Source organism: Magnolia sinica, chromosome 19 (assembly GCF_029962835.1).
Source record: "Magnolia sinica isolate HGM2019 chromosome 19, MsV1, whole genome shotgun sequence".
In the NCBI taxonomy this organism is placed as follows: Eukaryota; Viridiplantae; Streptophyta; class Magnoliopsida; order Magnoliales; family Magnoliaceae; genus Magnolia; species Magnolia sinica.
The window spans coordinates 33597553-33624216 of record NC_080591.1 but is presented as its reverse complement, the minus strand read 5'-3'; the positions used below and the strand labels follow the sequence as shown (position 1 = coordinate 33624216).

At 35.8% G+C, this 26664-nt stretch overlaps 1 protein-coding gene across 3 annotated transcripts; it reads right to left on the bottom strand.

Annotated features, from left to right (window-relative positions):
* On the bottom strand, nt 1-22361 carry LOC131235701 (uncharacterized). Of its 3 annotated transcripts, none has more exons than XR_009166249.1 (3): nt 21479-22361; nt 1240-2267; nt 1-401 (listed from the first exon to the last, which is right to left on the bottom strand). XR_009166249.1 is itself a non-coding variant. In XM_058233001.1 (2 exons), exons 1-2 carry the CDS (start codon nt 22098-22100, stop codon nt 1396-1398), a joined length of 1497 nt encoding a protein of 498 aa, XP_058088984.1. In that variant the 5' UTR covers nt 22101-22360; the 3' UTR covers nt 785-1395. The 3 variants fall into 3 exon arrangements, 1 of the variants encoding a protein (XP_058088984.1); XR_009166248.1 differs by having other exon boundaries at nt 1240-2270; nt 21479-22360; XM_058233001.1 differs by lacking the exon at nt 1-401 and having other exon boundaries at nt 785-2270; nt 21479-22360.
* Nucleotides 22362-26664: the final 4303 nt, after the last annotated feature.

Below are 26664 nucleotides of genomic sequence, written 5' to 3'. Positions count from 1 at the left end.
TTAACCGAAACTAGAATCGTCCACGTTCATTCTTACGCTAATCCAAAATATAATAACATGGATTCTTCCCAACATTAAAAAGTTGTGTTTGATTGCACAAATTACTAGGACAAATCAATCTAATTTGGTGCAAATTATCATGAATTTTTATGATATTTGGTGCAACCAAACGCAGCCTAAGCTAAAATGTAATTGCTCGAGTCTTTCTACCAATTACGGAAGGGAAAAACAAAGTTTTCTCCAGCCATCCAAAAATAGACAAGACTAATGGTGGTGGTGGTGGTGGTGGCGGCAGCGGCAATGACATTAGGTTTTCTAATGATCCCTTGGATAACTCATTCTAATATAAAGATCTATGAAACTCTACAGTATTCTTTGGATTTCTAGCTCCCATCATACATCTGTGAAACAAACAAAAGGATTGTCATTGGGAAAAGATCAAATGCAACAAATTCATTTCAATTACGGTGACTTGAACTGTTGGGGAAGTTGAGAATATTCCTAAAAAATCCTACTTAAATCACACACACACACACACACACATAGACACACAAGTAGAGAGAGAGATAGAGATATAGATGGAGGGAGGGAGAGCAATGTTTTAAAACCAAGGACTGAACCAGGCCAGTTTGGGCTGGGACCAGCTACCAAAACAGGTTGTGTCACGCCAGAAACCAGAAAACTGGTTCTTGTGGAGCTTGAACCCATAGGGAGGGAGGAAGAGTTGAGAAAGTAGGAATCAAACTCATTTCGGGATAAGACCAAAGGGTCATTGAACAGATAATGTTAGTTTTTTAAGGAAAAAAAAAAATTTACCATACAAAGGGTAATGCAGGAAATACAGAAGCACGCATACAAGACATGCTTCTTGGGAAATAAGTAATGCAAATGAGGAATGCAACCTGCAGACACATCTGCAGCTGCCAAACCCAGATTCCACATAAGTGCCACCATGGCGGTGTCTGTGAGATAAGGGCTGCACCCCACGGCTATTGTGAAATGACCCCAGCAAGCTAGTCCACTCATAGGTGAGCCCGCACACAAATGCAAAAGAGGGCAGTTAAAGACATTGACTGCTCCACACTGTTTTTCCAACTCACATACTGAAAAGCGTCCCACCCGATGAACAGCCGAGGTTCAGCACAACTCCTGGGGGAGGGTGGGGGGCATCTGGATTTGGTGATTGCAAAAGCATGCCCGCAGGCAGCATTCCTAAATACAAATGATTAAGAAACTTACGTAAAAGGAATGCATTGTGCTCAAAATTCTTCTCAGGCTTGGAATCTTGAGATGTTGACTAGCTTTGCACATCAGGTCTTCTCGTCTACCTCCACTCAGAGTCACAATCCAGGAATGCATTGTGATCAAAATTCTACTCAGGCTTGGAATCTTGCATCAAGAGATGTTGACTAGCTTTGCACGTTGGGTCTTCTGGTCTACCTCCACTCGTAATCCCAATCCAGATATTTCAGGGGTGCCAACGGACCCTTGAAGCTCCATTTCAGCTACTTGTCGCTGGTTGTCTATATTTCCCTCGAGTAGATTCCTCACTGCCCATATGCCCCATTCTCTCAGAAATGGATTATCCATGTCGACGACGCACTGTTGCATTAGCAACAGAATCCTGTTCTGCTGTCTAATTTCATCTTGCACTAGCTTCCTTCTGAAAGTGCAATTCCCAATGACAGCAACTATATCTCTACGGTAGCCTATGTAAGGGCAGACCTTTCCTTGATTCTCTTCCTGTGCCCTGGATTTTCTAATGATTTCTGGGGGCTCCAGCTCATGAAGCAAACATAATAACAAAGTAAGTAGGCCTGAATGTAACAGTGAATCAACAACAAGCATTGAACCTTCTGTCTCAGAGCCTCCTGTAGAGAGCATTGATGACGACTCATTTGGATCCTCACGGGCACATAGATCTCTCAAAATGCTAAGAGAGTATCCGAGGACATTGATTGTAGGAGAACCTGTTGGCAGAGCTGACTGGCCTCTGGAGATAGAATCAACAACTGTAGAAGCATTCTTGAGAATTTCAAGAACCAACAGAGCAAAATCATTGGAAACATTAATTCTGTCTATTTGCTGATTTATGGTCTCCGAAAGCAAATTCAGCAGAAATGCTTGTTCCACCGTAAATGGGGCTTCCAGACACTTCAGGCTGCTGCTGTTTTTGGTGGAGCTTAACTCCAAAAACAAATGACGTAAGTACGATTCTTTGAAGCAAATTCTTGTTGCAAGAGCTGGCAACCAATCTTCTCGAAACCCTACTGGTAAAACCAAATTATAACCACTCATGAATATAAGGCAAAAAAAGTATGTGATGACAAAAAATTCCATCAAAAAATTCCCACTGGTCAAATGCCTAACAAAAGAATAGAACAAACAGCAAGTCTATAATGAAAGAGGTCTCTTCTTTAAACACATGATATAGGATTTTATCCCCAAGGAGAGGGCTGGATGCCCAAGGTATTTCAGGTTGATTGGCTTGATTGAAGTCCATATAAGGTCCTGGAAAGGTTCTTGCCACCAGATTTTGTAAAGTTATGGGGAGGTGTCATTTCTAAGATGGAAGGGGTTTTCATCCATGTCAAGCAGATCCTGCACTAGTAGGAGGGCCATTGGTGTCATATGCAAGATTGACATTGAGAAGGTTCATGACCACGTCGTCTGGAAGTATCTAGATTATATGCTTTATCATTTTCTGTGGTGATAAATGGAGGTGGATTCAAGAATGTGCTAAGGGTAGTAGTAGTAGTAATAGTAGTCAGTAGCAATTTTTTAAATAGCTTCTCTATGTAGCATGAAGCTCACGCTTAACATTATGTAGCTAATGAAAATAGCTTAAGTCAGGTGTAGCCTACATTACATGCTAATTTGCATATTCTACATAGCATATGGTACATTTTATGTAGCTTACACCACAAATGATTTTTCTTTAAAACATTAAAATCAATTAATGTTTTCAATGCTTTGTTACATTTTTCAATTTTCAATATAAGTTAGTTAATCTTTTCAATGATTTTAGTAACATAATATAAGAAACAGTATTAAATCAGTTATGTTACTCTTTCCTTACATTTATACTTGATCTTAGCCTATTTTTCCTATTATTTTAGGCTGTTTGGTTGCACCAAATATCATTAAATTTCATTATTTAATCAGACTAATTTGGCTAAAACTTTCTTGAAATTTCATGATATTTGGAACAACCAAGCACAACCTTAATTAAAAATCTAGAAGTAGCGTGTAGCTTATCCCTTACGCTTCATAGGAGTGAACGCTTATAGGAAAAGTGAAAAGTGGAGTATGTGTCTCTTTTTATTTACAATACAATAAAAGGTGTGTTAGGTCGTTAAGTGCCCTAACACATGAGGATTCTCTCCCAAACTCCTCTCTCCCCTCTCTTCTGTTCTCTCTTTCTTTTATTTTCTTCTCCAAATCTACCCAACTCAACTACACTATTCGCTCCTTAAAACACTGGTTAGTGGCAGCAGCAGTAGTCGTAAAAGTGAAATCTTGGTTATCAGATTGGCTCCCAAGTTAAAGGCCTCCCAGGGTATTTGGGAGCAGGCACCTCCCGTCCTTTTTATCTGGAGCACCTATTGTATACGAGGAAGCCTACTAAAATCTATGGGAAAAGGTGAGAGAATCGAGAGGAAGCACGTTAGTCGGAAGGGCACCTTGTCGCCTAGAGGAAGAATCACATGTTATCATGGACGTTTCCAATATACCTTTGTCCCTTTCATGTGCCTTTCATATATATATATATATATATATATATATATATATATATATATATATATATATATATATATATATATATATATATATATATATAAATTCACTTGGCTATAGTTTTAGGTTTAGGTTATTATAATTATTAATAATAGGTTTAAAGGAACCTATAACCTATATTGTTTAGGTTTTAGGTTTAGGTTTTAGGTTTTAGGTTTAGGTTATAGGCAAGGTATCCCGTATTGATATCGGTTGGTGTAATGGTACCCTCCGATACCGATACCGATACCGATACAGGGGCATAACAGCGATACGGGGGCGTAACAACCCGTAACGGTGCCACAAAAAAAAAAATGCCAAAAAAATATGAAAAATATGGATTAAATCCGGAATATTCTAAGCATTCCAAATATGCATTCATTTATAAATTGGAACATGTTTACAGTGGTGTAACAATCCACTCTTTGGTGATAAGTTGTATCAGACTGTCTGATGAATTTATGAACCAGACAACCTAGATTTGACTGCAAAACTCATATATTTAATTTTCTAACTATCTACTATCAATGATAGATATATTAGAATGAATGTAATATGAAAATATCTTACATGTATAGGTGTTTGCAAATATTTTTCATAATTCATAAAAAAATATAAAATGACAATAACAATCTGTAAAATAAACATTAACATGTTCTACTATGATAAACACATCATATTCTACCATTAAAACATCAAAATATTCAATAAGAAATAATTTTTCGAATAAAAAAAAAAAAGGGGCCGAAAATAGTGCGTAAATAGAAAAAAATTATAAAAAAATATAAAATGATAACAACAATCTGTAAAATGGACATTAATATCTTATATTATGATTAACACATCATATTCTACTATTAAAACAGCAAAACATTGACTAAAAAGTATAAATACCTTTTTTTGAGGAATTTCTAGAAAATGGCCGACAGAGCTTCGAATCAAGAAAATCCTTAATATAAGTTGTTTTTATTTGTAATATCAAGTTAAGAGTGGTCGAAAATAGCAATAGAATGATTTAAGAAGAGTTTAGAAGAAAGAAGTTTCAAAAAAAGTGAAAAGACAGACCTTAAAAAGCAAAAACAAAAAAAGGGCCATTTTTTTACCGTTATGCCCCGTAACGGTCGTTACAGGACAATAACGGCCGTTACGCCTTGTAACGGCCGTTACGACTACAGAATCGGGGGGGTGAACGTTACAGCCCCGTATCACGTAACAGCCATGGCCGTTACCGATACGTATCGGCCGATACGCCCGTATCGTAACAGATACGGGACACCCTGGTTATAGGTTATAGGTTATAGGTTCCTTTACACCTTATAGGTTAGGTCATTATAGGTTTAGTGATAAGTTTAGGTTATATGTTGGGATTATTATAGGTATAGGTTATATTTTAGGTTTAGGTTATAGGTTATAAATTATTAAAATAACTTATATAATATTAACCTAAACCTAAACCTAAACCTATAAACCTAAACCTATAACCTATAACCTAAATTATAGGTATAGGTTATGTTATGAATTTAGGTTATAGGTTTATGTAATATTTTTACTGACCATCTCATAGGTTTAGGTTTAGGTGTAGGTTATAAGTTACAGGTTACAGGTTTAGGTTACAGGTTATATGTTTAGGTTACAGGTTTAGGTTTAGTTATAGGTTTAGGTTTGGGTTTAGGTTATAGGTTTAGGTTATACTTTTCTCGATTATAGGTTTAGGTTATTATGAGTAGGTTATAGGTTTAGGTTATAGGTTATAGGTTTAGGTGTAGGTTATAGGTTTAGGTTGTGTTATGATAACAGATTAAGTAAATATGTTTAGGTTATAGGTTATAGGTTTAGGAGGCTATAGGTTTAGGTTTAGGTTATAGGTTATAGGTTTAGGACCTCCACCTATAACCTAAACCTATAATTTAGGTTTAGGTTATAGGTTTAGGTTTAGGTTTAGGTTATATGTTATAGGTTTAGGTTATAGGTTAAAGTAAATAATATGAATTATTTCAAACAATAATGTATATAGGTTTATTTTATAGTGAATATAAACCTATAAACTATACTATTATATTGGCTAATCACACATTTCTTTTTTGTGATATGGTATAAACCTTCCAATTGTAACCTATAACCTAAACCTATAACTAAACCTAAACCTAAATATGTTATAGGTTATATATATATATATATATATATATATATATATATATATAATAGGTTATACATAAAATTTGTTCATCAAATATATATACAAATTAGCTATAAACCTAAACCTAAAGTTATATAACCTATAACCTAAACCTAAACCTATAATATTTATGTAAACCTATAACCTAAATCTAAAACTATAATCTATGACCTAAACCTAAACCTATAACCTCATAAAAAATAACCTATATTTTATATAGGTTTAAAAGTTATAATTATAGGTTATAATTCATAACCTATAACCTACACCAGGTTTAGGTTATCAGATCAAACTACTAAATATAGGTTATAGGTTTAGGTTATAGGTTATAGGTTATTAATGAAATTATCTTAAAACCTAACCAATTATTATATAACCTAAACCTATAACCTACAACAATGATCATTATCATTTATACTTATTATTTAGGTCATAACTTAAACTGGTTTATGTTTAGGTTGGGTTTATTATAAGTTATAGGTTTAGTTATACAAAAGGTTGAGTTAATGACTATAACTTATAACCTAAACCTATAACGTACACCTAAATGTTTTTATAGGTTGTGATCAAATTATACCATTAGTATAATGAATATTTTCTGGAAAGTTACATATAGGTTATAAGTATGAGCATCACTTATTAACTCTATAACCTAATTTGGTGAGGTCATAAGGTAGTTTAGGTTTAGGTTTAGGTTTAGGTTTAGGTTATAGGATATAGGTGTATTATAGGTTATAGGTTTAGGTTATAAACCCATAACCTAAACCTATAACGTATTAACAATTTAAATATGTGATAGGTTAATACGTTATATTAACCTTATAGTTATTATAAGGTTAATATAACGTATGTCATCTTAATGTTATAGGTTTAGGTTATAGGTCTAGGTTTAGGTCATATCTGTAACCTATAACATATAACCTAAACCTAAACCTAAACCTATAACCTTTCCAGTAGTTTCCTACCTATAACGATAACAACCTATAACCTATAACCCATAACCTACATCTAAACCTAAACCTATAACCTAGACCTAAACTTATAACTAACCTATAATATTTAAACCTAAACCTAAACCTATATGTTATAACCTAAATATAAACCTATAATCTATACCTAAACCTATAACCTAAACCTAAACCTATAACCTAATAACCCATTGCTATCATTAAATCAAACCTATAACATTCAAAAATATAAGGGCACATTATAGGTTAAATAACAGTTATAGGTTTAGGTTATAGATTATATAACCTAAACCTATATGTTTAGGTTATACATTATTTAGGTGATACACTCCATTTTAGGTTTAGGTTTATAGTTTTTAGGTTATAGGTTTATTTAAATACTATAATTTTAATATGGTAATTATAGGTTTATAACTAATAGGTTTAGGTTATAATATATGGTTATAGGTGTATGCTTAGGTTTAGTGATAGGTTATAGGTTATACTTTAGGTTGGAGGTTAGATAATATAAAACTATAATATAGGTTTAGGTTTAAATTTTAATAGATTTAGGTGTAGGTTATAGGTTTAGGTTTAGGTTCAGGTTATAGGTTTAGGTTATAGGTTATAGGTTATATTACCTAAACCTATAATTAGGTTATAGGTTAAGGTAATTTAGGTTTAGATCTTTTATTGTTAATCTATAATAAAAGATCTAAACCTAAACCTATAATCATATAACTATAGGTTTAGGTTATAGGTTATACTTATAACCTAAACCTAAACCTATAGCCTATAACCTAAATCTATAACCTAAACCTAAACCTATAACCTAAACCTAAACCTAAACCTAATAATATATAACCTAAACCGATAACCTATAACCTAAACCTAAACCTATAACCTATACCTATAACCTACACCTAAACCTAAACCTAAACCTCAACCTATAACCTACACCTAAACTTATAACCTAAACCTATAACCTAAACCTATAACCTAACCTAAACCTAAACCTAAACCTAAACCTATAACCTACACCTAAACCTATATAATTTACCTATAACCTAAACCTAAACATATAACCTATATGGTGTAACACAAATTATTTATATATAAACCTAAACCTAAACCTAAAATAATAAATAATCGGTTGTATATCTTGGATTGTCATTATTTTATTATGATATTTAGTTATAGGTTTAAGTTTAGGCTATTATAATTTTAAGTTCGGTTTAGGTTATAGGTTTAGGTTTAGGTTATAGGTTATAGGTTTAGGTTTAGGTATAGGTTATATGTTTAGGTTTAGGTTATAGGTTATAGTATTATAGGTTAAGGTTATAGGTTATAGGTTTAGGTTATAAGTTATAGGTTATATGTTTAGGTTAGGTTATTTAATATATTTTATTATCATTATAGGTTATATGTGACCTATAATGATAATAAAATATATTAAATAACCTAACCTAAACATATAACCTATAACCTATAACCTAAACCTAAACCTATAACCTATAACCTATAACCTAAACCTAAACCTATAACCTACACCTAAACTTAAACCTATAACCTAATAATAACCTAAACCTATAACATATAACTTAAACCTATTAAACCTATAACCTAAACCTGTCCTAAACCCTACACCTAAACTTAAACCTATAACCTAATAATAACCTAAACCTATAACCTATAACCTAAACTTATTAAACCTATAACCTATAGTAACTAAACTATAATATTGTGATTTTTATGTTATAGGTTTAGGTTTAAATATATAATAATATAATCAGATAGTTTTATTATATAACTATATAATATAACCTATAACCTACACCTAAACCTATAACTAATTACCATATCAAAATGGGTTATAGGGTTATGTTATATCAATTCTTTAAATTGGCTATAAATTGATTCAGTGTATAACCTAAACCTATACCTATAACCTATAGTGAATTAGGTTATACGTTTAGTATATCCATCATCAGTTATAAATTATAGGTTATAGGTTCGTAATGACTCTTATAGGTTATAGGATGGGATTTATATAACCTAAACCTATACCTAACCTATAACCTAAACCTAAACCTATACCTAAACCTAACCTCAACCTATAATATCAACATACTCTCACCCCTAAACCTATAACCTACACCTAAAACCTATAATAGGTTATAATTTAGTTATAGGTTGAGGTTAGGTTTAGGTATAGGTTATAGGTTTAGGTATAGGTTTAGGTTATAGGTTATAGGTTTAGGTTTAGGTATAGGTTTAGGTTATAGGTTATAGGTTTAGGTTAGGGTTTAGGTAACCTATTAACAAATTTAGGTTATAACCTATATTTAAAACTAGATTATCTTATTAATAATCTAAACCAATTATTAATAACCTAAACCTATAACCCTAACCTTATAACCTAAATTAGGTTATAGGTTTACGTTTGCTTTTATAACCTAAACCTATAACACAATATGTTGATAGGTATATACTCATTAGTTATCTATAACCTATAACATCCAATCATTTAGGTTATAGGTTGTGATATCATAAATTTTATAATAGCCATAACCAAAACCTATAACCTATGATATAATATATACTATCGATAATAACCTAAACCTAAACCTATAACCTACACCTATAACCGATAGGTTTAGGTTATAGGTCATAGGTTTAGGTTTAGGTGTAGGTTTAGGTTTAGGTTATAGGTTTAGGTTACCTATAACCTAAACCTACAACCTATAACCTATAACCTATAACCTAATAACCCATCGCTATCATTAAATCAAACCTATAACATTCAAAAATATAAGGGCCACATTATAGGTTAAATAACAGTTATAGGTTTAGGTTATAGATTATATAACCTAAACCTATATGGTATAAACCTATATGTTTAAGTTATACATTATTTAGGTGATACACTCCATTTTAGGTATAGGCTAATAGTTTATAGGTTATAGGTTTAGGTTATAGGTTTATTTAAATACTATAATTTTAATATGGTAATTATAGGTTTATAACTAATAGGTTTAGGTTATAATATATGGTTATAGGTGTATGTTTAGGTTTAGTGACAGGTTATAGGTTATACTTTAGGTTGGAGGTTAGACAATATAACACTATAATATAGGTTTAGGTTTAAATTTTAATAGGTTTAGGTGTAGGTTATAGGTTTAGGTTTAAGTTCAGGTAATAGGTTTAGGTTTAAATTTTAATAGGTTTAGGTGTAGGTTATAGGTTTAGGTTTAAGTTCAGGTAATAGGTTTAGGTATAGGTTATAGGTTTAGGTTATAGGTTATATTACCTAAACCTATAATTAGGTTATAGGTTAAGGTAATTTAGATTTAGATCTTTTATTGTTAATCTATAATAAAAGATCTAAACCTAAACCTATAATCATATAACTATAGGTTTAGGTTATAGGTTATACTTATAACCTAAACCTAAACCTATAACCTATAACCTAAACCTATAACCTAAACCTAAACCTATTACCCATAACCTAAACTTAAACCTATAACCTATACGTACACCTAAACCTAAACCTAAACCTAAACCTATAACCTATAACCTAAACCTATAACCTACACCTAAACCTATATAATTTACCTATAACCTAAACCTAAACATATAACTTATATGGTGTAACACAAATTATTTATATATAAACCTAAACCTACACCTAAAATAATAAATAATCGGTTGTATATCTTGGATTGTCATTATTTTATTATGATATTCAGATATAGGTTTAAGTTTAGGTTATTATAATTTAAGTTTAGGTTATAGGTTAAGGTTTAGGTTTAGGTTATAGGTTTACGTTTATAGGTTATAGGTTTAGGTTTAGGTTATATGCTTAGGTTTAGGTTATAAGTTATAGTATTATAGGTTAAGGTTATAGGTTATAGGTTATACGTTTAGGTTATAAGTTATATGTTTAGGTTAGATTATTTAATATATTTTATTATTATTATAGGTTATATGTGACCTATAATGATAATAAAATATATTAAATAACCTAACCTAAACATATAACCTATAACTTAAACTTAACCTAAACCTATAACCTATAACCTAAACCTAAACCTAAACCTAAACCTATAACCTATAACCTATAACCTAACCTAAACCTATAACCTATAACCTACACCTAAACTTAAACCTATAACCTAATAATAACCTAAACCTATAACATATAACTTAAACCTATTAAACCTATAACCTAAACCTATCCTAAACCTATAACCTACACCTAAACTTAAACTTATAACCTAATAATAACCTAAACCTATAACCTATAACCTAAACCTATTAAACCTATAACCTATAGTAACTAAACTATAATATTGTGATTTTATGTTATAGGTTTAGGTTTAAATATATAATAATATAATCATATAGTTATATTATATAACTATATAATATAACCTATAACCTACACCTAAACCCATATCTAATTACCATATCAAAATAGGTTATAGGGTTATGTTATATCAATTCTTTAAATTGGCTATAAATTGATTCGGTGTATAACCTAAACCTATACCTATAACCTATAGTGAATTAGGTTATACGTTTAGTATATCCATCATCAGTTATAAATTATAGGTTATAGGTTCGTAATGACTCTTATAGGTTATAGGATGGGATTTATATAACCTAAACCTATATGATCATAACCTAAACCTATAATCTAAACTTACACCTAACCTATAACCTAAACCTATAACCTACACCTAACCTCAACCTATAATATCAACATACTCTCACCCCTAAACCTATAACCTACACCTAAAACCTATAATAGGTTATAACTTAGTTATAGGTTGAGGTTAGGTTTAGGTATAGGTTATAGGTTTAGGTTTAGGTTTAGGTTAGGGTTTAGGTAACCTATTAACAAATTTAGGTTATAACCTATATTTAATACTAGATTATCTTATTAATAATCTAAACCAATTATTAATAACCTAAACCTATAACCCTAACCTTATAACCTAAATTAGGATTTAGGTTATAGGTTTACGTTTACTTTTATAACCTAAACCTATAACACAATATGTTGATAGGTATATACTCATTAGTTATCTATAACCTATAACATCCAATCATATAGGTTATAGGTTGTGATATCTTAAATTTTATAATAGCCATAACCTAAACCTATAACCTATGATATAGTATATACTATCGATAATAACCTAAACCTAAACCTATAATCTACACCTATAACCGATAGGTTTAGGTTATAGGTCATAGGTTTAGATATAGGTCATAGGTTTAGGTTATAGGTTATAGGTTTAGGTTACCTAACATAAACCTATAACCTATAACCTATAACCTAAACCTAAACCTATAACCTACACCTAAACCTAACCTAGGTTATAGGTTATAGGTCATAGGTTTAGGTTACCTAACCTAAACCTATAACCTATAACCTAAACCTAAACCTAAACCTACAGCTAAACCTATTATAACCTAAACCTATAACCTATAACCTAAACCTAAACCTATAACTATAACCTACACCTGATAACTATAAATATAACCTATACACCTAAAACTAAACCTATTCACATATTCTGGTTATAAAATGAAATCTAATAGCATATGTAGATTCGTCCTAATATAATTATTAATGATGGAAGGTTGAGTTGATTGGGTTGACGGATATTATAGGTTTAGGTTTAGGTTATAGGTTATAGTTTAGGTGTAGATTATAGGTTAGGTTTAGTTTTATATAACTGTTAATAAACCTAATAGTTATATAGGTTATATATTCTACTCAATGTTATGATTTATAACTAAACCTATAACCTAAACCTAATCTAAACCTAAACTTATATAGCCTAAATATTAATATAACCTAAACATCAATTATATAGGTTTAGGTTTAGGTTTAAGTTTAGGTTTAGATTAGGTTATAGGTTTAGTTATAAATCATAACATTGAGTAGTATATATAACCTATATAACTATTAGGTTTATTAACAATAGTATAGGTTATATAACCTAAACCTTGTGATATGAGATGGTCAAATTTAGGTTATATTAACTTCTCAAAAAAAAAGTTTAGGTTATATTATAGGTTAGGTTATAGGTTTAGAATGATTGAGAATATATATTACCTAAACCTATATGTTAGGTTATAGGTTTAGAGTGATTGAGAATATATATATATATATGCTCACCGGTGCATGTGTCATGGGCATCTAATCCGAACGGTCCATGTGATGCGGCATCCCATGAAACCCCAAGGGACCAATCTTCACCCTGATCTAAAACTCTGGTGGGCCTTAGCAAAGAGAGATGCAAATCAAGGGAGGAAACTGTTTTCTTTTTTCATGGCCCACCAAAGTTTTGGATCAAAGTAAAAGTTGGGCCCTGGGGGTTTGGTTTCATGGTTTCATGGGCCCACCAAGACTATTAGAAAGAAGGCATTGGTATTAGGGATTGGGGAGACAGCTATGGAGACTTGGGGAGGATTTATGGAAATAGGTGATAGCTAACAAACATTGGGTGGGGTGGGGTTGGTTCACCAAGTCCTTCTGTGTATAGAGCATCAAGGGCAAAGGCCATCTTCAAAATAGTCAACCACTTCAAGATGAAAGACATTTTCACAGTTGGCAATGGGACTCGTTCAGTTTTGGGAGGAAATTTGGTATGCTGATACTCCTCTTTATTATGGCCTTCCCCTGCCTGCACAGCATTGCATCAGAGAAGGAGATGCACATTTCCTGTTGCTTCTTAATTCTAAGAGGTTAAGTGGTTTCGGCTGCTCTGTGCCACAGAAACCCACGGGATGTTGAATTGGAGGATATGGTGAGACTTCTGGACCTGTTGGGGAATTAGGCCCCATCAATGTTTGACAAAGACAGGTTGGTTTGGAGACTGTAGATGATGGGTACCATCTCTGTTAGATACTTCTATGCAGTGTCCCACCCTCCTTTTTCCCAGGCTTCTCACACTGTGTTAGAGCAGATTTGGTCATACCAAGGCCTACCTAGAGTCATTGCCTTTTCTCTGTTAGTGGGCAAAAACAAAGTGCTAGCAGTTGATAATTTCTGAAAGAAGGAAATGATTATTGCCAATGTGCCTTCAAGATGCCAATTTCTGAAAGAGGCAAATGATTATCACCAATGTGCCTTCAAGATGCCAAATCCATGGACGATTTTTCTTACCGCAAGCGCAATGTGGGACAAATTCTTTGATCTTTTCTAGTGCTGCTAGGTGATACCAGCATTGACTGTTAATTCTTATTTTTGTGGCAAGGGGACGATGTTGGCCATAAAAGGAAAATTTTGTGTGGGCTCTCTCTTTCTAGCGGGTATTTGGTCGATTTGTGTGGAGCACAATAATAGAAGCTTTTGTAATCATTCAGTAGTCCTTGAGAGGTGTTCAGGAGGGCTAACCTAGATGTGATTTCTCAGGCTTAGATCCTCTAGCCATTTTTAAACCAGTCTTTTGATTCTGTCTACCCTTTTTATCTTCATGAGTTGATCTCTCTCATCCTCGCCTTGCTCTTTTCTTCTTTTAATAAATTATCATGAATTCATAAAAAGAAAAAGAAAAAGAAAACAACCGACCAATCATATAGGAAATTTGGAAGTGGTGATCTCTAGAACTTGGATCTTAAAAACCATATTAAAAAGCAAGTTTTGTTTCCTTCTGCCACCTTTAATAGCAAATACTTTATCATCAAAGATCCAATTATGTCTTTCCTTCCACACCTCCCAACAGAGTCCAAGGAGGCATTTGCCAAAGAGTCCTTCCTCTAACTCTAAATGAGCCCCCCATCCCAACTTCACATAACATTACCTAACTTGAACTGGAAAATGAAATTCACATGACAAGATTTACAAAATACCCTGAATTTTCCAGGTCGCTTGTCGATTAAATAAATGATGAGTGCTACTACCCAACTGGATTATCATTTCCATGGTTCTGCCTTTTACCAAAAGTCCAAGAGATAGCATCCCTTGAGCCTCCCTCTACTACTGCACAGTGAGAAAATGACACTTAAATAATTTGACTCCAGTTAGAAAAGGCCGAACTTCCACTTCATTTGAGTACTCTTCAACTCATGTCCAGAAAAAGCCAACTTAATATTGCCTCATTGTCTCATTCATCAAAAGAAAGGAAAAGGGGAGGGCGGAAAAAAACCTTGCTGTCATTAATAACCCTGAAAATCAAGGACTAACCAAATTTCCTCTCAAATTATCCATGCACATTGAGGTCCTGTAGTGCAAGATCCAGTTGTTTCCACTGCACATATTTTGGGAGGATCACTACTCGACTATATTCTAGTAATCCATTATCTTTCCAGGTCGAGCACTTAGGGACAACAAACTCATTCAACTAGATACAACAACTAGAAAGCAGTTGCAGATCAAATACAATATGGCACAAAAGAACATAGCTCCATGATTTTGAGAAGCCATAATATATGGCTATTTCTCTCCTCCAATGGATCCCATAATGGCGAAAGTAAACCAAATTAGTTGAGCAAGGCAACAACCTTGCAATGCCAAAACACTTCCAAAAGAAAGATTAAACAATGCTTGTAAACTCGTCAGTAAGGAGTGAAGCACATTGAGGTCCTGTAGTGCAAGATCCGGTTGTTTCCACTGCACATATTTTGGGAGGATCACTACTCGACTATATTCTAGTAATCCATTATCTTTCCAGGTCGAGCACTTTGGGACAACAAACTCATTCAACTAGATACAACAACTAGAAAGCAGTTGCAGATCAAATACAATATGGCACAAAAGAACATAGCTCCATGATTTTGAGAAGCCATAATATATGGCTATTTCTCTCCTCCAATGGATCCCATAATGGCGAAAGTAAACCAAATTAGTTGAGCAAGGCAACAACCTTGCAATGCCAAAACACTTCCAAAAGAAAGATTAAACAATGCTTGTAAACTCATCAGTAAGGAGTGAAGATGCGATCATCCAGTACCTCCTTCCGACACATGCAAGAAATGTTTGGAATTAAGAAGTTATTTAAGGTGGTTTGGTCATCAACAATTAATTACGTTGGTTGTGGCCATCCCACAAATTGCGACTTGAGATGGAATTGATGATTTCCAAACTTTGGCACTGCCCCTCTCAACAAAAATAAAGCCTCGAAGAAGGATCTTGTGAAGAACACATCATTAACTAAAGGAGCCCAATCCTTTCGCCTAATCTTTACCAAGGAACTTTGCCTTCCCTAATTTTTAAGAGCTCCGATATTGGCATTTGAAAGTCCTAAAGGCCTCTGAAAAGTCTGTTCGAGTCTACTCTTTCCTCCTAACATTTCAGAGCAATCATTGACTAAAATATCCTTCATCAGAACTAGGCAATCCAGCCAGAAAGAAGGGAGAAGCTAAAGTAAAGTCCCCATTCCATAATTCCTCCCAAAGGCAAACGTTTTCATGAACATTGATTTTAAAATATGCAGCGCTAGAGAAAGTAACTACACTACATTTGAAGCAACTCTGGCCTTACTAATGGTTATCCATTCATGGGACCCAAATGCAATTATCCACACACCACCCAATATCTAGCCTCTGAACTAGAGGTAGCAAGGGACAGGTGAAGATCAGCCCAAGCGCAGCCCAATTATTAATCAGGCCAAAAAATTAAGCTCAAGACTGTCCGTTTTAGTAGTTGGCCTATGATTTCAGGTTCAAACCCCACCCTTCGGCATCACAACCATCCTTGTCCTCGGTAACAGGTCAGGCCATAACAGAATATTTTGTAAAACCTAGGCTCAGGCCAGGCCCATTTGTTAATAGGGCTTTAAAATCTAGCCGATAATACTGACAAGCTAATGGTGACGAAGAGGAAGGGGAATGGAGAACGGCGGGAAAGGGGATGAAATAAGGATCACCGCATGAGATGGATGGGTAACATTGTGTCTAATCTTCCTTCAAATCCAACCCTGGAAAAATTGGAGGATATTTTCGAAATGGTGGGTTCGGGGGGGTTGTCATTCATCCCAAAGGAGAAAGAATTTGGTAGAAGCGCATGCCCACGGAGGAGGATGCCACTAGAGCTTTTGGGCATGTTTGATATTCCATGATACAGGTAAATCATGGTAAATAAGTAATTATTACTTTTTCACTTGGTTTGAAAATGTGAGAGTAATTTCACCTCGAAAATCGATACAAAAATGTTGACTTAAATCTGTGGACCCCACCGTAATGTATATGATACATCTGCACTATCCATCTAATTTATTAGAACAATTTGGGGCATGAACTGAAAAATGAGGTAGATTCAACATCAAATGGCCCACAGGAAAGGAAACAGTGGTCTTCATTCGTCCACCATTGAAAGTTGCTTCTTTCATGGGGCCCATATTGAGGTTTTTTCATCATCTAACCCATTCATACGGTCACGCAAACATGGATAAGGGAAAACCACAAATATCAGCTTGATCAAAAACTTTTAAGGGCCCCAAGAAGTTTTTAATGGTATGTGTTCGATTTCCACAATTTCCTGTGGTGTGGTCCACTCGAGCTTTGGATATTCCTCTCTTTTTTGCTCATGCTCAAAATTCAGCTAGAATAACAAATGAGCGGTGTGGATAAGTCATATACCACACAATGGGCCTCACATTGATTTTGTAAATTTCTCGATTTAAGTGTTAAAAAGTAAGTTGTCACATCTGCATTGGAAAGATATGGTAATTACCTAGGTAAATAATTATTACCCATTTACATGGTAATTACAGTTGAGCTGAAAAATCAAACAGGCCCTTAGATGAAATCAATGGAGTCAAAGCAAAGAATATGAAGCCAAGGAGGAAAGCCTTCTTCTTCTTCTTTCTTTTTTTCTTTTTTTCTTTCTTTTTTTTTTTTTTTTGCAAGGGGGGGACGCCCCAGTGCGAAGTCTTGTAAGGTGGTAAGATTCGATGAAAGGAGGGTAAATGGGTAATAATCTATAACCTTCCGCTGATTACTAGCTCTATGGACTATGTGACATAGGACAACTAACCACTTGCTCTAAAAGCTCGAACTGATACAGCGTGGCGAATTAATCCCTTCATCTAATAGCCCAGGCCCCGCTTCACATAGGTTAGGTCCTCAGTCGAACCCCCCTTGTGGGCCCCACTTCATAAAGGCCCACATCACATGGGGGGTCTCACCTCACACGGGCCGCCCACCTCGAGCATGCCCCCCGCATCCCATAGGCCACCCCACTTGATCCTGGTGTGAAAATGCCCATACATTAATTACCCCCGATGAGGAGTCTCAAATACGGAACCTCCCACTCTGATCCCACTTTTGACGTAGGACAACTAACCACTTGCTCTAAAAGCTCAAACTGATAGAGCATGGCAAATCAATTTATCTCATAGCCCAAGAAAATGCCCTTTTATTACTCTATACCCACCATAGAAGAATGCGTGAGGTGAGTGCTAGGGGTAGATTGACGGTCCGTCTCGATGGAGTGCGTTGAATTCTCCAAGGTAAAAATTAAGGAATCACAAGGCTGGGAAGGTAGAAAGCAGGTGAAGTATGGATGGAGAATGTTTCTGTAACGGTGGACGTGTAGCATTTTGCAGGTTGGAACAAGAAGCTATGGCATCTGACAAGGTAGAAGCTAGTCCCCAGTGGATGTTGGTCAGAAATGGTGGTGATGACAAGTTGTCGGAAGATAGGGGGCAAAGTCAATCCCAATCGGTAGTACAGAGTTGCCCGATGAATGTTGGCATGAGGGAGCAAGGTGCGAAGGAGGATGGGGCATAAAATCTAGTGGTCCATAGTTAGACAAGTAGCAAAATCTGAATGGTGAGAAGGACGATGATTATTTGAATGGCGAGAAGGATGATGATTGGTGGAATGAGTTTGATTTAACATCTGAATGGTATTTATGTCCAGGAGAAGCTGGGGTTACATTTGAAGAAAGCACAACATGTATCCTATTTGATATAGATAGTGAGACAAGGTGGGCTAGTAGGGCGGAGCCACGTTAGGCATCGGGTGGACCATCTAGCCCCCCGACAAACTCTAATCACCCACATGCAAAGAAGCATGATACATGAAAGGTCCTTCTAAAAGCAAAGAATAAAGGAGATTCGAAGAGGTGGAGGAGAGGGCATGGGCCTTGGTGAGTTGTATTGGGTCTGCCTTTGTTGACAGATTGAATGCCTAGTGTTCAGTTGGATTTTGTCACATGACTTATCCGCATTGGATATGTACCTGAAAAATTTTCTAGCATTCCTTTCTAGCCATATTCATCAGCAAACCACATGAGTAGGAGACTTCCAAAGCAAGAGAATGGGTGACATGAAGCATGTCCTCCAAGAGGAAAATATATCCCTTAACAACCCAAGAATTACCCACTAAACCCCAAAAGGATCTAGGATGCCCAAGTCTAGCATTCTTTCATGGAAAGTCCAGGGATTGATCCAATAAGTGGACATTGATCACGTAGAAACCACAAATTAAGGCATTTCATGAGACAATTGAACATGAAGAGAAGGGGAGGGAAAAAGAGAAGAAGAAGAAAGAAAGAAAGGAGACAAAGCTTCAAGTGTTGAATGTGCCATTTCTTCAATCTATATGTGGCAGTAGAGGATTGGGTTTGGCCATGCTGAACTAAATAAGTATATTTAGTGGTATTGTTGCGGTATTCAAAGTATCAATATCGCTACAAGTTCCGTTGGCTAGGGATACGTAAACAATATCGATATCACCGATAATATCATTGGTAATCGGAAATGCAGGGAAACAATGGAGTTTTTCAATGAAACTTCAAGAGATGCTAAAATACACATATTTGCATATTTAGGAATTAAAAAATTGCAAAAAAGAATGCATACATAATAAGTTTCCATTTAATGGGGGCCTAAGTATGTGTTGTCATAAGAAACCAGTCCAACAATCCCATCCATCCAACCATCCCATCCATACAACCTTCCATCCAAATATCTATCGATATTTGATAATATCAACAACACATGATATTTCATTGAGAAATCATTGATAATTGGAAAGGAAATGAAAGATTGTGGTCTTGATGTCGACCGTGCTTCGATAATGATGAGATTGTGATATGATCGATATTAATATCGACAATTTAAACACCGTATATAACCATTCGCCCATTATAAAAAATAAAAAATAAAAATTGAAATGGGAAATTTTTTAATAAACAGATTTTTGGCAATATCAATACATTGGCAATATTATCGAAACATCACTGATACATTGGCAATACAAGCGACAACTAGAATTTACACAGTATAAAATATTTGCAATACATTGGTGATACTTAGCAATACATCGCCAATCCTTGGAATTTCTAAGACTACCAGTGTTATCATTATCACTACCAGTGTTATCAGTATCGTCGAGCTGAAGATAGGGATAAAATCGGGGATATTTTGATAATATCAAGGAGAATCTGAACGACGGGTGGAAGATGGACATCCTTAAGAAAATGGACATGGTGGTTAGGACATTCTCAGAGTCCATTCTCCTTAAGGAGATTCCTGCCTTCATGGTCATTTCCCATGGGTGCTAATTGCAGTTTAAAGGTCGTGCTTACGTCTCTTAAGGGTAGGGTTTTGGGAGGAGCCGATCAGCGCCAAAAACAGATGGAACCTTCCTAGGTGCATTTATGTGAATTTCAGCATTATCTGGTTGTGGTTCTCACACGAAAGGAAAGGTGGTAGTAGGATCACCTGTCGTATGCGAGATTTTTTCAAATTTGTTGGATGGCAAGGAATTGTTTGACTTGCCTTTAGCAGGCTACTGATTCGCTTGGACAAACATCCCATCTATTTCTAAATTGGATAGATTTTTAGTATTTGGGGATTCAAAAAGACATTACCCAAGTGTGCACCAATATGGTATTCCGGACCCCACATTTTTACCATTTTTAATACTTCCTTTTTACAAACAAACACCTTGCAAGGTTTGTCTCCTGTAGGAAACTGCAGCTGGTTATGACACTTACTCTAGCCAGGAACATCCCGAGTTCAAGTTTTAGCAGCTTTCAATGAGGTCAGACCTAGATTGCACTCTCTTTTTTCTTTTATTTTTTATTTTCTTTTTCTTTTTCTTTTTCTTTTAACCAGTAACCACTAGAGCAGGCGTACCATTGTTGATATATCTAAAGGTTGGAAACAAGTTGCAAAGCATCTTTTGTACTTATTGTAGTATTCTATGACTTTACCACGATACTTTCTCGATATGATGTGATACCTTCCAATCTTATCGACATTGGTATGATATCGAATTCCATTGAAATATTATGGTGAGGAATGTAACAGCAACATATTACACTTGTATACATTTTTATCAGGATGCATCGATGATGAAAATCGATACAAATGCCATTTTTCAATACATAATGGTAATGCGATATGGGCATTTCTATTGTATCACAGGAATTCATTGTGTTACATTCCTAATGCGATGTGATATATTCTGGTTAGGAGAACTTCCAACCTGACTCAGGAATCAGCTGAGTCAACTCAAATTCTCCAATTTCTCTTTAGCACAATTTTCAATCTGAGTCTTTAAAAGATAACAATAAGAGCAAAGAAAGGAAGGTGTTACAATAAAATACCTGCTGATGCTGTTGTGAGAATCTCTGCAACAATCCTCAGCCCTCGATCTCCATGAATCTCTTCTGATCTTCGACTGCTGCCTTCACAGCATGTGCAAAGAACCATACATAGCGGATCCACAACATCAGATATCCGGACCTGCGCAATCTCCTCGAACCCTTCTGGAAAGAACCGATCCCAAACTGCAGACCTGTGCATTTCTCCTGCTAATGAAACATTCCCCAGGAGCTGCAGACCAAACCGAGCCACATCGAGATCCAGAGGCTGAGATTTTAAAGCGGCTGCAACAACATCGATGCCATCCGATTCAATGAATGACGTCTGGTTCAAGATCTCTCCAGCACAGAGGTTCCGTAGTATTTTAAGAGGGAGAGATATTGGATACAGGGAGTGAGAGAGGAGAGAGAGAAGGGATGGAAGGAGGGATTTTATAGAGGCGAGATGGGAGCGGCCTTCAGAGGTTCTAGAAGCTTCTGAAAGGGATTGGAGAGCTTCGTCTAGGGTTTTCGAATTAGTGGAGGAGAGAAATGTTTGGAGGAGATTTGAAGGGATTAGCGGAATCTGACACGAGGTGGCTGGGATCTGACTGGCTGGTAGCTCAGGTGATGGCGTTGCTTCCATGCTTTAGGGCCTGTTTGGATGCCTGTAAGTCGGGTAAGTGGGAAGTGACTTACAGGGAAATCACTTCCAGTTGGTGTTTGGGGGAGAAAATTCACCTGTAAGTCACTTACAGGCAAATCTACCAAAAAACTGCAGGGCGGTGGGGTTGAGAAATCACTTCCCTGTAAGCCACTTACAGGCTCAACGGTCGGATTTTTAAAAAGAGGGGAAGAGGGAGAAACGCACTCTCTCTCTCTCTCTCTCTCTCTCTCTCTCTCTCTCTCTCTCTCTCTCTGCAATCTCTCTCTCTCCCTCTCTAATCTCTCTCTCTCTCTCTCTCCCTCTCTGCAATCTCTGTGTCTGCAACGACCGCCCTCCCTCTCTGCAATCTTCTCTGTCTAACGACCGCCCTCCCTCTCTACTCCTCCCAGAACGGTAGGGTTTGATCGCAATGTTCCATTTTTTCGGAAACGGATTGGCTACTCCCCTTGCCACCAGCCCGGTGACCGGTGGTCGGTGATCTGTGAGACCCACCACGTGGACCACACCACAGGAAAACAGTAAGGATTGGATATCCACTGTTAGAATCCTCCTAAGGCACACTGTACTGTTTATTTGACATCCGATCGGTTAATTAGGTCACACAGACCTTGACGAAGGTAGAAACAAAGAGAAGCTTGATGCAAAACTCTCGTGGCCCCCAAAAAGTTTTTAATGGTCGACATTCATTCAACACTGCTTCATGTAATGTGGTCCACTGGAGATTGGGATATAGTTAATTTTTAGTCTCATACCCTAAAATGATCTTAAAAATAGATGGAAGGCATGGATGAAACACATACTTCATAGTAGGGCCCACGGAGCACTGACCATCAGCCATTGGCGGGTGGCAGGGGAGTATCCAATCCGTTTCCCATTTTTTTTTTAGAGAAATTCAGGGCTATGGACCCCACCTTTCATCCAGTGGTTTTTATGAAGCAAACCAAACTTAGTATACCAACTTAGACCTGCACATGTGAAACCCAATTTGAAGATGAAAATACCCCTCGTTTTTCACTGCGTTGCTTTCACTGCACTTTTCACCACTGCCTTCACTGCCATTTCTTTCACCCCATTTTCTCACTCCGTTTCCAATAAGAAACAGAAATAACTCATTTTCTGGGGCCCCCTTCCTTATCAACATTGGTGCGCATCCTCCCTGTACATCAACATTTTGTCTTCTTCTTAAAATAGTCGATCTAGTAAAGAAAACACGCACCACAGGTATGTTTTAAACTCGGTTGAGCCCACATTGAATGTATGTAGTATATCCACGCCGTTCATTCATTTTCCGATCTAATTTAAGGGGTTGAGCCCCAAATTGAAGCATATCTAAAGATCAAGTGGATCATACCACAGGAAATTATTTATTAAGTTTGCCCCACTGATTATCTATTTTGTCTCGCTCAATTTCGTGTTTCCCTTATTGATTTTCTAGTTTGCCCCGCTGAATTTTATGTTTCCTTGCTGATTTTCTAGTTTGCCCCGTTCAATTTCATGTTTGCCCCGTTGATTTTTTAGTTTGCCCCGCTGAATTTCATGTTTGCCCCGCTGAATTCCTAGTTTACCCCGCTGAATTCCTCGTTTGCTCAACTGAATTTCATGTTTGCCCCGCTGATTTTCTAGTTTGCCCCGTTGAATTCCTAGTTTGTCCCATTGAATTTCATGTTTCCCCCGTTGAATTTCATCTTTGCCCCACTCAATTTTCAGTTTTTCCCGCTAAATTCATATTTCCCCTGCTGAATTTCATGTTTGACCCGCTCAATTTTCAGTTTTTCCCGCTGAATTTCATGCCTCCCCCGTTGAATTTCATGATTTGCCCTGCTGAATTTCATGTTTCCCCCCGCTGAAAATCAAGTATATTTTAAGCTTTCATATAGGCTTTTGATGTATACATAATCCGATGAAAATGGAGAGGTATTATATAATACGATGAACACGATGTATTACAAATAAAACATCATTGTGGGGCGTAGCAAGTGTAATCGAATTGCGTACTGAGTTAGTCAGTACGCTCTCATCGTACTAAGTAAACTCAGTTGGGCCCACATTGAATGTATGTCGTATATCCACGCCGTCCATCCATTTTTCCATCCAATTTAAGGGGTTTAGCCCCAAATTGAAGCATATCTAAAGATCAAGTGGATTATACCACAGGAAATTATTTATTAAGTTTGTCCCACTGATTATCTATTTTGCCTCGCGCAATTTCGTGTTTCCCTTATTGATTTTCTAGTTTGCCCCGCTCAATTTCATGTTTGCCCCGTTGATTTTCTAGTTTGCCCCGCTCAATTTCATGTTTGCCCCGCTGATTTTCTAGTTTGCCCCGCTGAATTCCTAGTTTGCCCCACTGAATTTCATGTTTGCCCCGCTGATTTTCTAGTTTGCCCCGTTGAATTCCTAGTTTGCCCCATTGACTTTCATGTTTCCCCCGTTGAATTTCATCTTTGCCCCACTCAATTTTCAGTTTTTCCCGCTGAATTTCATATTTCCCCTGCTGAATTTCATGTTTGACCAGCTCAATTTTCAGTTTTTCCCACTGAATTTCATGTCTCCCCCGTTGAATTTCATGATTTGCCCTGCTGAATTTCATGTTTCCCCCCGCTGAAAATCAAGTATATTTTAAGCTTTCATATAGGCTTTTGATGTATACATAATCTGATGAAAATGGAGGGGTATTATATAATACGATGAACATGATGTATTACAAATAAAACATCATTGTGGGGCGTAGCAAGTGTAATCGAATTGCGTATTGAGTTAGTCAGTACGCTCTCATCGTACTAAGTAAACTCAGTTGGGCCCACATTGAATGTATGTCGTATATCCAGGCCGTCCATCCGTTTTTCCATCCAATTTAAGGGGTTTAGCCCCAAATTGAAGCATATCAAAAGATCAAGTGGATCATACCACGAGAAACAGTGAGCATAATGATTTCCACCGTTGAATCCATTGTGGGCCCAATAGTGATGTTTGTTTGTTATCAAACTTATTCATAACATCATACAGACATGGATTAATAGAAAACACAATTATAAGCTTGATCAAAAACTTCTGTGGCCCCTTATGATCAACAGTAGAAGTTTAATTCAAAATTTTCATGTGGTGTGGTCCATTTGAACATTAGATACGTTTAGATTTTTGGGCTCAAGCCGTGAAATTATTTATTAAGTTTGCTCCGCTGATTTTCTATTTTGCCCCGCTGAATTTCATGTTTCCCCGCTAATTTTCTAGTTTGCCCCGCTGAATTTCATGTTTCCTCGCTAATTTTCTAGTTTGTCCTGGTCAATTTCATGTTTGCCCTACTGATTTTCTAGTTTGCCCCACTCAATTACTAGTTTGCCCTGTTGATTTTCTAGTTTGCCTCACTGAATTTCTAGTTTGCCCCGCTCAATTTCATGTTTGTCTCACACAAATTTCGGTATTTCCTCATTCAATTTCTATCTCTATTTCATATGAAGCTTGTTCAAATTAATGAAATACTACATTGTTTTCAACTATGTCTGGCTTTGTACACTATGTTTATGTTATGAATTTTATGTTTGATATGTTTTTCAATTCATCTTTGCAGGTAATGAATATTCTGTCATAATCTCCAACCCAACATCTATGTGTACACTGACATGGAGGTTTAACAAAGTGAAGGGTAGAGTGGAGAAGCACAATAGTCGGCTAAATTTGTTTAGCCAATTCCCTTTTTCGTTTCTATTGCATGTTACATCCTTTAGATTTATAGGGGCTCTATTTCACCTTCTTTTTCTAAGATATAAAGGTGATCTAATATTTGAGATCAGGGGGAGATGATTGCAGTTTACTGAGATGGACTTCGCCCTCATTACGAGTCTGAAGACTGGAGATCTTACTGTACCGAAAACTCGTTGCACTACGAGTACATTAAGAGACAAATATTTTAAAGAATATCTAGTATTAAAGAAGCACCTAATAGATGTGTTTGAAAGATTAGTTAACACCAATAAGCATGAGGATGTCGTGAAGGTTGCCCTACTTCTAGTTGTGGAGTGCTTTCTTAGGGGAACTGAACCGAAAACCATATGCAACATGGATTATATTCACTTGATGGACTTACTATATGATTTATATAGTTATCCCTGGGGTAGTTTGGGATACTATACAATGTCGCAAGGAATCGAATATGTCATTGCCACATCAAGTTCCCCTCGGTACAATATATGTGGTTGCGTCCTTCCTCTACAAGTAAGAACACCTTTTATTTTCTATATATTTTCCCTCCATAGTCAAATTTGAATTTTTGACCTAATGCAATTTCATTATAACAGGTATGGGCAGTAGAGATATTACCGACCCTACAAGAGTGTATTGTTTCATATGTTCCCCATCAAATTCCTTACTTCATTCAATATCAAGGCTGGAAGGGTTGGAGGTACAACAAATACGTGCTATTTTCAAGAGTAAAGATGTAAGTTTTATATATATATAGATATATATATCTGACATTTACTTTGCTTAACTTGACGTATACGCTTTTTTAATTAACATTACTCTTTGTTCTTTTACAGACATCAAT

Bases quoted from the DNA above. Each gene is read 5' to 3' on its own strand.
- LOC131235701 (XM_058233001.1), bottom strand. From the start codon at position 22,100: ATGGAAGCAACGCCATCACCTGAGCTACCAGCCAGTCAGATCCCAGCC. The intron at 2,271-21,478 runs GTATTTTATTGT...TGGTTTTACCAG, and splicing joins TCTCACAACAGCATCAGCAG to TAGGGTTTCGAGAAGATTGG.